General features: G+C 28.1%; 1 protein-coding gene across 1 annotated transcript in view; it reads right to left on the bottom strand.

Annotated features, from left to right (window-relative positions):
- The window catches only part of LOC107440520 (sarcoplasmic calcium-binding protein 1-like), a 127,930-nt gene extending 115,282 nt beyond the window's left edge, over window positions 1-12,648 (bottom strand). The window contains exon 1 of the mRNA XM_016053474.3: window positions 12,560-12,648. Coding sequence (XP_015908960.1) covers window positions 12,560-12,616 — 57 coding nt within the window. The 5' untranslated portion in view covers window positions 12,617-12,648. The remainder of the gene's footprint in view (window positions 1-12,559) is intronic.
- Window positions 12,649-13,583: the final 935 nt, after the last annotated feature.

Consider the following 13,583-nt stretch of genomic DNA (forward strand, 5'->3'; position numbering starts at 1 on the left):
ATGGATGGTTAATTGGATGAACAAACCGCAGCCTGTAATTTTACTATGATTTTAGAATAAAAATTCGAATATTGTGCATAATTATACATTATAAATAGTCTCTTAAGTAACTTATTGTAACAATAAATCATTTAAAGGTAACAATTTTCATTTATTATATATTTCATACTATATACTTTTTCTATGTATAACTGCACAGCAACAAAAAATAATATCTAAAATATTTTTTTAACGGTCTATTTTTACAAATTAGGAACAAATATACAACCAACCATTTGTAAATAAAATGTAACCTATAAAACGTTTAGTTAAGATAACCTAGCTTTTCTGCAATCCTTTGAAACGAACACAGTTTGATATTTTAAGTTCTTATTTTTATTCAAGTCTATCTTTTAGACATTTTATTTATCTATTTGGATTATTTTTACGATTGCTTCTAACAAATTATATATTTATTTTCAGTAAAATGTTTTAAGATTTGAAATAAACTACTCAAAACAAAATAGGCTAGAGGGGTATATTTAAAATATAACTTCTACATTTTTTTCAACTCAAAATATGTTGATTTTATCAAACAAATTCTACCCCATAGGCTATTTAAAATTGAATTTTCCGAATGCTGGGTTTAGTTTAAGTCAGAGTTTCTATGTTTACCAAATGTTTTCGGATCCCAAAATAGAATATTATGGTAATGTCATGATAGCTTGTTCGACATACTCTGAGTACTTTCTGATTTAAAATAATTCATTTATGTCTTGTATTTATTTTTAGCTAGCGTTTTTAATTTTATTTGGTTTATTTCAAAATAAAATTAGATTTGAAAAACATTACTAGACTATCTTATATTTAGTCTTCATAGCATATATTTCAGACTTTTGCTGTATGATTTAAACTTGAAGAAGTGATATAAAAAATATTTGTACTTTTTAGTTCAAATATTTTGTTCGAATATTTAAATATTAATCATTTATAATATTGAGCTGAAGGTTTTAAAAAAGTTACATACATAGTAAACTGTAGGTCAACATTGTGTACCCCATATGGGACCTAAAATTAATTCCTTTGGTAGGGTACACTATTCCATGTGAATATAATGCGTGGCGCAATTAAAATATTATGTGTCAATATTAAGGATCTATAAGGATAAGGATCATAATTTTCCCCCATAAAATAAAAAAAATTAAAAATGAAGATTTATATTAATTAATTGTTATTTCTTTCCTTCCTCAAATAATATAATTGTTCTCCTTCAGCTAACAAAAGTCTGACTTTAAAATGAAATGATACTTAATTTGCCTGCATATGCTTACCCTATTAAGCCATGATCTCTGAGTCTTTAAGATACTGAACTGCCATTTTGAAGAACTGGAGTTCGATCCCCAGTGGCGGCTTGAAGACCATCCAAATTTCATATACATTGGAACTCGCATGAAAAAGCTGTCTGTGCGCAATGATAACCAAATTGCCGCACTTCTGCCGGTGATCATGAAATTTTGGTGCCTTAACATCCATTTTCACCTTGGCCCACAGTGAGTTGTTGCTTTACTTCTAGGATATTACTCATGTATTTATGTTAAAGTCATAAGAGTTCTAAAAACAGTCTTGTATAACCTTTTTCAACTTTAATACGCTAAATAAGTATAATAAGTATCATTTATGCATAAAAAAGTAATATTAGTTCACTATAATTACTTGGACTGTTTTTAAACAAAAAAAACATGTTTACAGTTAAACATACTAATACATGTTATAACATGTTAACACACGTTACAAAACATGTTTTAAACACAAAAAACATGTTTATAGTTTGAACCATCATCTGTAACCACTTGAGCACTGCTATGAAAGAATTCTAGTGCTTTTTTTAAAGATAACCGTAACCTGTTAACAAATTTGAAAACTCACAAAATTTATAATTGAAAAGTATATCAGTCTTAAGTACTTTTTAGTTATTTATTATAAATTTATAAAAATGTGAAAACGAACGTAACGATTCTGCACCCTGATTTTTAAAATATTTTCATAAACTCTTCATAACCTTTTGTTGTTAAATAACATGAAAAAACATTATTCAAAATCATCAATCTGTAAGTAATGCAGAATTTTACAACAAATTTTAGCGTGATTGTTTTGGAAAATGTGAACTTAACATGTTTTAGCAATAGCATAACAATTATAAGCTGTTGGAAAGCTTGCAAAGCATTTAACTATTATATTGTTTAAATCTACAACAACCTTATATGGTGTTAAATTAAAGCATTTAGTCCAGCTTCATAAACTTGATTATACAATGATATAGTAAAAGCTAAACTAAAATATGATTTGATTTAGCATTTTAATAAGAGCAGGATGAAGAGCATTTGAATTTTTAACGTTAAACCAATTTCCTTGAGATTGTACAAGGTAATTTTCATAAATAAAGTACACTGGTCTTAAAAATATTCATAGAAAAAGTGTCAAGAATTGGAAAGCTATAACTTTTTTTAAAATAAAATATGCTTAACAGAGAGATAAATTCAGTCATACGCCATGATATTATTCGCGAATACCCTTTTACACTACAGCTTTAAAATATAATTTTAAAAAAAATGCTAAATGCCAATAAAATGCAGATATCATGCAGACTTGATGAGTTTCATAAACTGATTTGATTTTTATTTGAATTTCAAAGTAAAATTCTTTTTTCCCCAATTCACTCTTCAAAAACTAGATTAAAATAAGAAAGGAGCTTCATCTATTATTCATGAGTTTCAGTAAGATTACTCAAAGTTTTTACTTATGTGTTAACTGATGCATTTTCAATGTACTATTTCAATTCTTATAACTTTAAATTTATTTTCCAAAAGTTAAAATACATTTTAATAACGCATATTTTAAAATTTTTAAGACAATACATTATGGTAAAAGCTGTTGAAAGTGCTGAAACACTACCTTTGTTTTGTATGCGACTTGGATAAATATGATAAGAAATTGAAAATTAAACTTGCTTAGTTTTCTATTTTTAACTGTTTTGTTTAAAACGAGAGTTTATGTTATTCATAGATCATTTGATATTCTAACTTCTTAAAACTTTTTCGATGATTAGTTTAAATGCTCGAATTTATTATTCTAGGAAATAAAAAGTGCTAAAAAATATATTAAACACTGAATATTTTGGTATAGTAAGTTTTTCAGTAAAAAAAGCATCCTAAATAACTATTTTCGAATCATCAGATTTTCCCCAATCAATTGTAAGAATAATTATTTGAAGACTTGTAAAGTTTGTTAGTAAGTATATTAATCTATTTTTGAAAAAAAATATAACTGATATTTCTAAAATGACCGATAAATTTAAAAATCAATCAAAGAAAAGGAAGATGTGATAGAAATGCACGGTTTGTTGCAATCAGCTAAAGAAAACATATTTTATTTCTCGCTAAGTTTCAAAATTAGTTACAACGCTTATCAATAGATGGTGCTGCTCAGCTGGGAAATCTGAAAAATTGTATCTGTTGCATGCTAGAGCATTCCGAGTGAAATATTTGACCAGCGTCAGTTGTTTTTGCGTTACTTTATTGCTACAAATTGTAATAGTAGAAAATTAAAACGTATTTTGGAATTTTTCTGCGTAACATCGAATATTGCAGTTAATTTTAATACTTAGTTTGTGGATTTACTGAGAGGAAGTAGCAAATTTTTCATTATCATTTCCTTCAATTTTAACTTTTTTAATTTGGCATTATCGATACACCTTATGAAAAATAATAACATTTGACGACATCAAAAGCATTCGAAACAAACGAAATTATCTAACGAAGAAAGAATCGTGATGAAAGTATCTGAAGATGAAAGATTGCGGACGAAGTATCTAAAGAAAAAAGAATTAAAACAAAAATGTCCAAACCACGATGTATTTAACGTGTTGTACACTAATGCAACATAAAAATAGATTGGCTCCAGTTGCAAAAATATTTACGTTTATCGTGACATACAGTTGCTTGAATTAATAGAGATATATAACATATATCCTAGATATACCACGTCATGTACCCATAAGAAAAATTATCTTTTGCCCAGTTAAGAAAAAAAAATTTAAAAGGGGGGGGGGGAGGCTCAGATTAGAAAGCGTTTCAAAAACCCTAAGTTTAAGAAACTTATTCAAATCAAAGAAAATAAGATTCGGGATGCAATTGGAAAGCCCTAAATCTTAACATTGTACTATAATGTATGGACATGTATATAAATTTTTAAACAATGAAATCCAAAATACGAAGCTAATTTAGCTGTCACTTTGTCTTATTCATATTTACATTAAATTTATTTTCAGATGAATATATTCATCGAGGAAGCAGGAACTTTTTTCAAATGTGTTGTCCAGTGCACGAAGTAATATATACAATGGAACTGATAATCATGAATTCGGAAAAAAAATTTTTTTTCAAACAAAGTCTATCAAATTTTACTTTGTAAACTGTTTTACACACATGACGTTTTTACTGGCTCATTCTTAACTTGCAAATTTTTGACACATCAAAATATATTGGAAAAAAATAAAAAAAAACTTGAAAAAGTTTTTTAAAGTCAATAACTGATATCACTGAAAGTCTTTGAAAATTACAGCAAAAATAAGATGAATTAATCTTGTTAGAAACTTAACATTTTTGTAGAATTTTAGAAAGAAAATAAAAAAAAAATTCTGTAACAAATCTGATAAAAATATTTCGTTTTCTACAGAATTTCTCATTTATCAGTACAGTAATTTTATTTTAAAACTAAACGCAACAACACCGAATAAATAACAGTTTCAACAAGAATATGTACATGTAAATGACCTTTTGGTTTGACGATTTCGAAGGACAATTGTTGCATAAGATATTTTAGGATCAATAATTTAAATAAAAAACGAAATAGTTAATTTTGATTTTTTGTTGGAAATTTAGAAATAAGGAAAATAAATTATTATTGTGAGACTTTTATAATGGGTATAATGTAAAAATTACGCTTGCATGATTGATCTAAATACGATTGCAGATGAAGTAATCCTTTTGTTCTCAAGCAATAATGGGATAATAAAACAGTATGATAAATTGGGTCTTTAAGAAGCGTAAGAAAATATACAAAATAATTTTTGAAATAATATAATGGTCATTTCCTTAAAAAGTAATACATTTAGAATGTTTCTAGACATATTGCGCAAAAACAAAATGATTATTTTTATTTTAAATTTAAAAGCTCATTTTGCAACTTTCGAATTATAAAGTATTTACAGCAGTAATAGACATCTAATAATAATTTTATTATAATTATAAATTAAATAGTTTTAAACTCGATTATTAGAGATTGATAATTAATTATTACTAATTTTAATTATTAATTTAAAACATAAAGTATTCCAAATTTCCAGTTTTCCATTGGAACTTTACCTCTGCCATTTGAAATAAATAAATTCTAAAACTTATTGTACCCTGAAACCTAACTGTTTTTTAACTATACATAAAAATCGAATAATAGTGTCGCAGAATCCATTGAAGTAATTGACAATAAGAAAGTTTCACACTCAGAAAAAAGAAAGTAAGGTGAAAACTACCTTGTTGAAATTTACCGTATTTCTGGCTCCCTGCCTATCCTGGCTACCTGCTCGGTAATATTTGCCGAGCGTTTCTGTGAACTACAAAAGTACAAATTAAATGATTTGAGCCGCGATGACTCAGGGGATAGAGCTTTCGCCTCCTAATAAGGTGAACCGTGGTTCGATCCCGGTGATGGCTGGTCGATACGAATTCAGCATCCGGCTTGCACCGCCCACAGTGCTGACGTAAAATGTCCTCAGTGGTAGACAGATCATGGGTTAGAGTCCCCTTGCAGTCAGGCTAACAGTGGGAGGTTCACGTGGTCTTTCTCTCCATGTAACGCAAATGTGGGTTAGTTCCATCAAAAAGTCCTCCACGAAGGCAAATTTCTCCCAATACTTGATACAGGAGTTCCCTTGTCTTCTGGATTGGGGTCAAAATTGCAAGGTTATGGAGTTGAACATTAGTAGTCGTAAGCACAAAAATTGGGTCAACTGTTCAACGACGCTTATAAAATATAAAATTAAATGATTTAAATACCGCACATTTTTGCTTTTAATACCAGAAAAATCTCAGTATCGCCCAGTACGTTTTTCTTTTTTATAAAAATGTTTCTCCATAAATTTATTCAAAGTGAACAAATAAACTGCAACTGCAATTGTGTCAATCGTATTTGATTATATCCTTATTTTTTCATGTGCAAGAGTGCACGTAGGTTAATAAAGGAAAACAAAAGCCATGGTAATCTGCACCGAGTCTCTTTGGTAAGGATTTTGATAAAATTAATAATGAAATATGGTTTTATATTGTGAGATACAATTTGGTAAATGGGGTAAATTTCAATAATTTTATCAAAATACCTTAGACATAAAAACCATTTATTAAGTTGAATTTGTTTTTAAAATTTTAATTTATGCTGCCATAGATAAGTAAGTAGAAGTAGGTAATAAGATCTGTATGTTTGAGAACCTTTATCATTTAAATGGAAACGCTTACTCCTAAATATATGACAAAAATGTTTATTCAATTCGGAGCCCCATAACAGTGCTTTGTGAGAGATTGTTAACTGGAATGAAGACTAGATGATCGGAAAGAAAGTGGCGGAGCAAGCCGATCAGTCATTTTGGTGGTCAAGAAGTTGGTCTCGTAACTGGACAATCCCGGGTTCAAATCCCGCTTCGGGCATGGATATAATTTATTTTGCTGTTCTATCTACCCCTTTTGTGCTATTGGTGCGATATTGATCCATCTATAAGATGATCCCGATAAAGTGGTTATTAGAAAAGCTAGATACATTGAGCACTAGAAGGTTGTACTTTATTTATTTTATTTGTCTTATTATTTTATTTTTTGAAAAAATGGAATTATGAAATATTTTGTTATTGTTGGCGAAATTTGTTTCCTTGAAGAAATGACAATAGTTATTTCGTCACTTTTACGAAATTTTTGCTCGGAACATATAAACAACAGTTTCAACAGACCAAAAACAGTTTCATCAAAAACGAAAAATTTTTCATGTTATGTGAGCACTCATTTCATACAGAGCTCATAAAAGTTTAATTTACGTCTCTTGATTTGAAAATTTTTATGACAAAAAGTTTAGAAATAAATTTATATTAGGATTATATATTATGCATCCAATACAATGAGAATTTCTGTTTCATTTCCTCTAGTTTATGCTCTGTTAAGAAATAAAGTGCAATTTTGTAACGGAAACAAATTCTCTTCTTTAGCAAAGCGAGTTATTGCAGCAATTGTATTTGAAATGAAATACTTTTTCAGACTGATTTAACGATTTCGACAATCCGTTCGAAAAAAGGTCTTCAAAGAAACCATTTCTAAGCGACATCTGCTTTCCCGTAACAGATTCTTTCAACATTTACTTTGTCCCTGTCATTTCCCGATTGAAAGTATTCTCAACCGAATTAATGCTCTTCAGAAATCTAACGTTTGAAATCGTAAAAAAAATGAAATAGAAACATATGACAGACCTCTTATTATATAGTTTGATGCTAAAAGCTTGCACAGAAACATTAAACATCGAATTTGACGAGTTGAATAAAACGGTATACTCTTTTGTATTTTTTATGAGTCATGCTTTTGCCTAAACATATGCTATTTTAAGAGTTTTATGTAGTCTGTAATAGTTTTTATTACGCACATAAGTGTTATTCTTTAAGTAATACTTTAAATTATTTATTTTTGTGTAAATACTAGAGATTTAATTTAATTCCTTTCTACCGATTTAGACAAATATATAAATATTTGTCCTTAAACTTTACTAAAAGAAAACTTTTAACTAACAATTCAGTTAGCTATCCTAAAATTTTTAAAATTTAAAGTAGAGATTTATATCAATTTAGTTGCACCAATTTGGTCATTAAAATTTCGATTTTTACATTTACTAATTCTAGAATATTTAACCATAAATCAGCAATTATGTAAGAAATTTAGTATGCTATCCATTAATTTTGCATTGATAGAAACTTAATATAATGTTCTAGCTATTCAGTCCCTACACAGAAAAAAATTCTGATAAAATTATAATGATTGATAATATTTGATAATGATGTTTTTGGTAAAAAAAATATACTCCTAGTTAAAAAAAACTAAAATAGACGGTATTTCAATAATTCATTTGATAATTTGTCATTTATATGGTAACGCTTTACCGTAAATTTCGGATTTCAAATTTTATGGTTCTTATTACCACACATTTAGTAAGAAATACAAAACTGGAAAGTAAATTTTGAAGAATAAATGGTTTTAAAGACATGCTATAAGGTATCACGATAAAATTACTAGGTTTACTAAACCATATTTAACTATTAATTTAAAAAAATATTACCAAAGCCCTTTTTCAAAAATTACTGAACCTTTTGGTGTTCCCGTAAGAATAAACGGTAAAAACAGGGTAAATTTAACCATCTTACGGTAGATTTGATCATGTTTTTTTATTGCCATCTTAATTTTATTGAATTAAAATGAAAATCCAAACAGTAACTAAAGGGATTTTCAAATTACTGTTTAATTGGAAGTTTAAAAATCGAAAATAATAATTTATAACTTATCTTAATAACTAAAACAATGACTTTATGACCTAAATATGATATAATTCTGAACCGTAGATCCAGTTAGAATTTAACTTGTTTGTTTAAATTTTTTTATAAAGCTTAGAAGATTGAAAATATAGTTTAAAAGGTATAAAGTAATTTCACTGGTAGTACAGAAAAAATTGTGTACTGAAATGAGTTTTACAAATTAGCACAAGTAAAATTGTATTCTAAGACTTTCATTTACTATAGGAAAAGAAAAAGCAAGTGAAACACTTTATATTCAATTAAAATACTTTTGCTACAAGGAATATATGTATAAAGTTTTATTTTCAGGGCACCAGAATATATTAATGGAGAAAATAAAATATTCAAAAGTTATTTTATTGATTTATGATTATAAATACTATGATTTATTCTTAAGATTCATACTAGAAATATTTTTATTTTTATTTCTTTTAAAATAGAAGTGAAATCGAAATTAAATGCTCATATTAATTTATATAATAATATGACTATATTTTAACACAAGTTTAAAATCATCGTATAATGTTTTATTCTTATCATCTAGTTAACTGCTTATAACAGATGGATTTTTATGGTTAAATCTAATTTAATGTTATTACTCTGGTAGCATAAATGTTAAGTGGTAATTTTAATTACTGTCTATAGTTAAACATATTTCGTTTAGTTAGCTAGTATTTTAGTCCCGCAATACATTATAATAATTCGTGCTTTTTTCACATCAAATACACTTTTTCTTGCTACAATTATCGCAAATAGAGTGAAATTAAAGAAATTGTGGAATGCCTTTTTAAAAACGATAAAAATAAAAATATATTATATCGTGGTGTCAAATTAATAAATGTTTTTGTGACATTATAATCTCTCTCTTGAAAAGTTGAGCACTTTTAATCTCTTATGTAATGCCACTTAGATTTCTTTTCATAGATTGTGGATGTGAATTTGTAATATTACGTCACGTTTTTACTCAATCGTCGTTCTTGCGTAAATGTTAAATGACTTTTTTGACGAGACTAGTAGGCTATTTCCAAAATCGGTCAGAGGCATTCAGACTAATATTTTGCTGATAACATTAGAGGGTCACATATTTGACGAAAATCGATAGTCATTAAATGAATGGTGAGGCATTTTTATTTATTTCGTCACGTTTACTGAATGTGAATAGTTTTACTCTCTAATTAAAAAAATTAATTTTTTCATAGAAATATTTATCAATAAAATGAACGTACGTTAAAATATTTTAATCTTTCATATAAATGTTGAAGATTAAATTGTGGCACGTTTCAATCCTGTTATATTAAGATATTAATGATAATTCTTAAAATTTAATACTAATTACAATTTACAATTATAAATAATATGATTAGATAATAAAAAAAGAGATTAATACTGATTTAATACACAGAGAAAGGGTCCTTTTTTGTGTTAAATTTCTGTCTTCACCAGTTCTGATAAAATGTTCATCAAAAGTTTGATACAAAGCTAAGGACTTTACATGAATCTTAAAGCTGAATGTATTTTTCAGAAATAATTTTTTATTCCCTTTAAGACAAGGCATGATTTATGTATGCACTATGAACAATTTTAGTGTTTCTTAAAACTAAAAATGGTGACAATTACATGGTGTAGTAAAGCACTAGAGATAATTCTGAGTGTGATTAAGCATTAAAGTCAGTTCTTGGTGCAAAGAAATATCGGAAATGTTCCTTTAATTACAATTTATTAATAAATGTAAACTATTTAATGTGTATTATGTAAATGTAGATTATGTATTTTAAATAAATTAATTTATAAAAAGTTGACAACATTAAAAAAGTTTGTAAACATTTGCCACCCTTTTTAGCTTTCAATAACACTTAAAGTTTGTAATAATAATAAGATAAACACATTAGAATCGATAAAGTTATTTTTACGATACATTTTAAAGTATGAGCATTTTGTTAAATAATGCATAGAAACTTTAATTCTTACAATAAATTTAGTTTGTAAATCAAACAAACGCATAGCAAAGAGAATAATAAGACGAATTTGTATTAGGCTTAAGAGAATAGAAGCCGTAAAATATTAAATACGAGGCGTTTTTTTGAAGTAAGGACAGTTTTGTTGTGTAGGCTAATAGATGGCGCCAACGTCGCAATGAGTACTTCGTATTGTGCCTTGGCATTCCTTAGGAACAGCAGTGCAGAGTTGCAGCTATGTAGGTAACCTGTACGGTCAGTTTTGTGCCTTTAAAATGTTTAAAGTTTGTGAATTATTGAAAAAATTATTGAATCACCCGCCTCGTACGAAATACGATCAGTGGTGCATTTTTTTGTCGGAAAAAAACCTGCCCGATACAAACGTCGGCAGATTTGTGAAGTTTACAGAGCTGCTGCCATGCTGACTGGCAATTTTGTTACTCCATGACAATGACTCTTCAGCAGCTCAGATCAGAGCTTCCTTTGACTCTTTTGGCGAGGAAATTTTAGATCCCCCTCCCCTGTAGCCCAGACCTTGAGCCGAGCGATTTTAATCTTTTCCGATATTTCAAACATAATTTCGGTGGCAAACCACTACAACGATGAACGAACTACGCGAAAACGGCCGTGATCTCTTGGTTTGTGAAGCAGGCGGCAAGTTCCTATGAAGAGGGTATTCTAAATCTAGTAAGGCATTGTAAGTGTTTAAAAAAACTTGGCAATTATGTCAATACACAGAAAGACGCATGTAGAATCTGAGAATAAATTTGCTTCGTGAAAATTTTCTTTCGTTCGGTTTTTATTTTCGAACGACCCTTCCTTAAAAAAATACGCCTCGAATAATAAAATTATTTATTCAAATTGGCCGTCATTTAAAGACTAACATATAATTATCCTCATTACACAACTAAAAACAAGCAAACATCTTGAAATGGGAGTTTTAGTTTTTGTAAATTTAGAGGAATGTGCAAGACAACAACGAATTCTCGCTATTTTGCACTCAAATGTAGACTGTCTAATGACCATATCCACAGTCGAGAGAAATGGTATTTTCGGAAGTTAAATAATTTACGATTTCGTGTGAATGTGAGTCAGTTTAGGGTAATCATTATCCATTATTGGTGTTTAAATTTACATCTTTAAAGCATGCATGAACTTTCGATTTGCTGTTATCTTGAAATAACGGGAAGCTACTGTACCTCACTTTCAGAAAATTATTTCAGAAAGCTATTATATCACAGTTTTTACAGTAAAGCGGAACCTTTTTGAGCAAAATTTTTGTCAGCATCATTTGTGAGCATATTTTCAACAATAGTCTGATATAGAGCTTGTGCTTATATAGAACTCGGAAAGCATAATATATGTTTCATACTAAGTGAAACATAATAAGTGAAATTATTTCTAATCCCTTTAAAACATATCATAAGTTACTTCACAATATAAGAGCTTTAGTGTATAAAGATTCTAAGTGACGTATTTAATAAAAATGAAATTTCTAGTTTTTATGTCAGTCTTATTTAAATATACAAAATTTTATTATTTGCCAATTCATTAAATTTCGGCGATCTCAGTAGAATATAAGGTAATAGTTTTTGAAATTGGAATAATATTACAAATTCATTTGGCGAGGAATAAACGAGTAACCTTAGAAAGTCATCTCTTAGTAGTAAATAACACTACGCTTATAGTGCGAGCATTATAACACGAAGAGTGTGGAATTTCAGATATTGGTATTTAAAAGTTTGACGTTAAATAATTTTTATTTCCTAACATATATCAGAAACTTCGACTAATTTAATAAAATCTACTAAAATATCATTCGGTATTGTAAATTTTAGCAATTTGAGTAAATTTGAACAGTTTTAACAGTAAATTCGGATAATTTACTGAAATGTCACTTAGAACTCATTCACTCAGCTTGTCAATTATAGATACGATTATAAGTATAAGAAAAAATTGATAAAATCTGATTTACTTCATGCGGAGTTGGTCTCCTTTGTGCTAAAAGTTTTTTAGAAGGAATTCTGAGCATACTTTCAACAATAGTTTGATACAGGGCTTTAGCCTATACATAAAATGAAAAGTCTAAATCCATGTTTTAGAATTATTTTTAATCCCATCCTCCCAAAACATATATCATAATTTATAAAAAAAAAAGAAAAAAAGCATTTTTAAATTATAATTTTGAGAATATAACATGAATGAATATATCTTTATCGATAGTAAGAGATAAAATATCTTTAATGAATTAGTTAAAAATGTATGAGCGAGTTATGGAAATTGAGTTCATAAATTAGCTTAATGAGTAGTAAGTTAAGTCGGTACTTACGAATTAACGCAACCAGGCCAAAATTCGCATAAATCGCCAAATTTGGCAACCCTACTTACGGCAACCCTACGTGTTATACGTGGTTTTTCGTAAACAAATTATTTTGCTTACTGGTTAGATTGAATGCCGTGAAATACTTTAACTATGGGTATTTGGGATCTGCCTGCGAGTGAAAAAGATGCTGTTGAATTGTTACAGGGATATGGAATTATACCGAACGAACGTACTTGTAAAAATTCTCATAAAATGAAACTGTATTTCGGAAAGCAAATCTTCTGGAAATGTAACGTCGAAGAGTGCAATCAACAATTCGAATACATTCAACAAATCGAAATAATGTGTAAAATAAAAGGTTATAAAAAAATATGCTTATAATTTTGTTTATAAAATACTTTGTTTTATAAAAAAAAATTTATTTCAATTATTTCTACTTACGCCAAATTTGGCGATTTATGCGAATTTTGGCCTGGTTGTGTTAATACGTAAGTACCGTAAAGTCTCCCATTCGTTAGACAATGTTAAGTGAACTGTGTTAAGTAGCAAAACATTTTATTGTGGTTATTTCAAATTTCTTTTACATTATTCGATTTAATTGATTAATTTATTCTTTAATAAATAGATATCAGTACTATAATTTTGCATCGAAATATTTGGTATTATTTAAAAAGTT

Source organism: Parasteatoda tepidariorum, chromosome 6, assembly GCF_043381705.1.
Source record: "Parasteatoda tepidariorum isolate YZ-2023 chromosome 6, CAS_Ptep_4.0, whole genome shotgun sequence".
Classification (NCBI taxonomy): domain Eukaryota; kingdom Metazoa; phylum Arthropoda; class Arachnida; order Araneae; family Theridiidae; genus Parasteatoda; species Parasteatoda tepidariorum.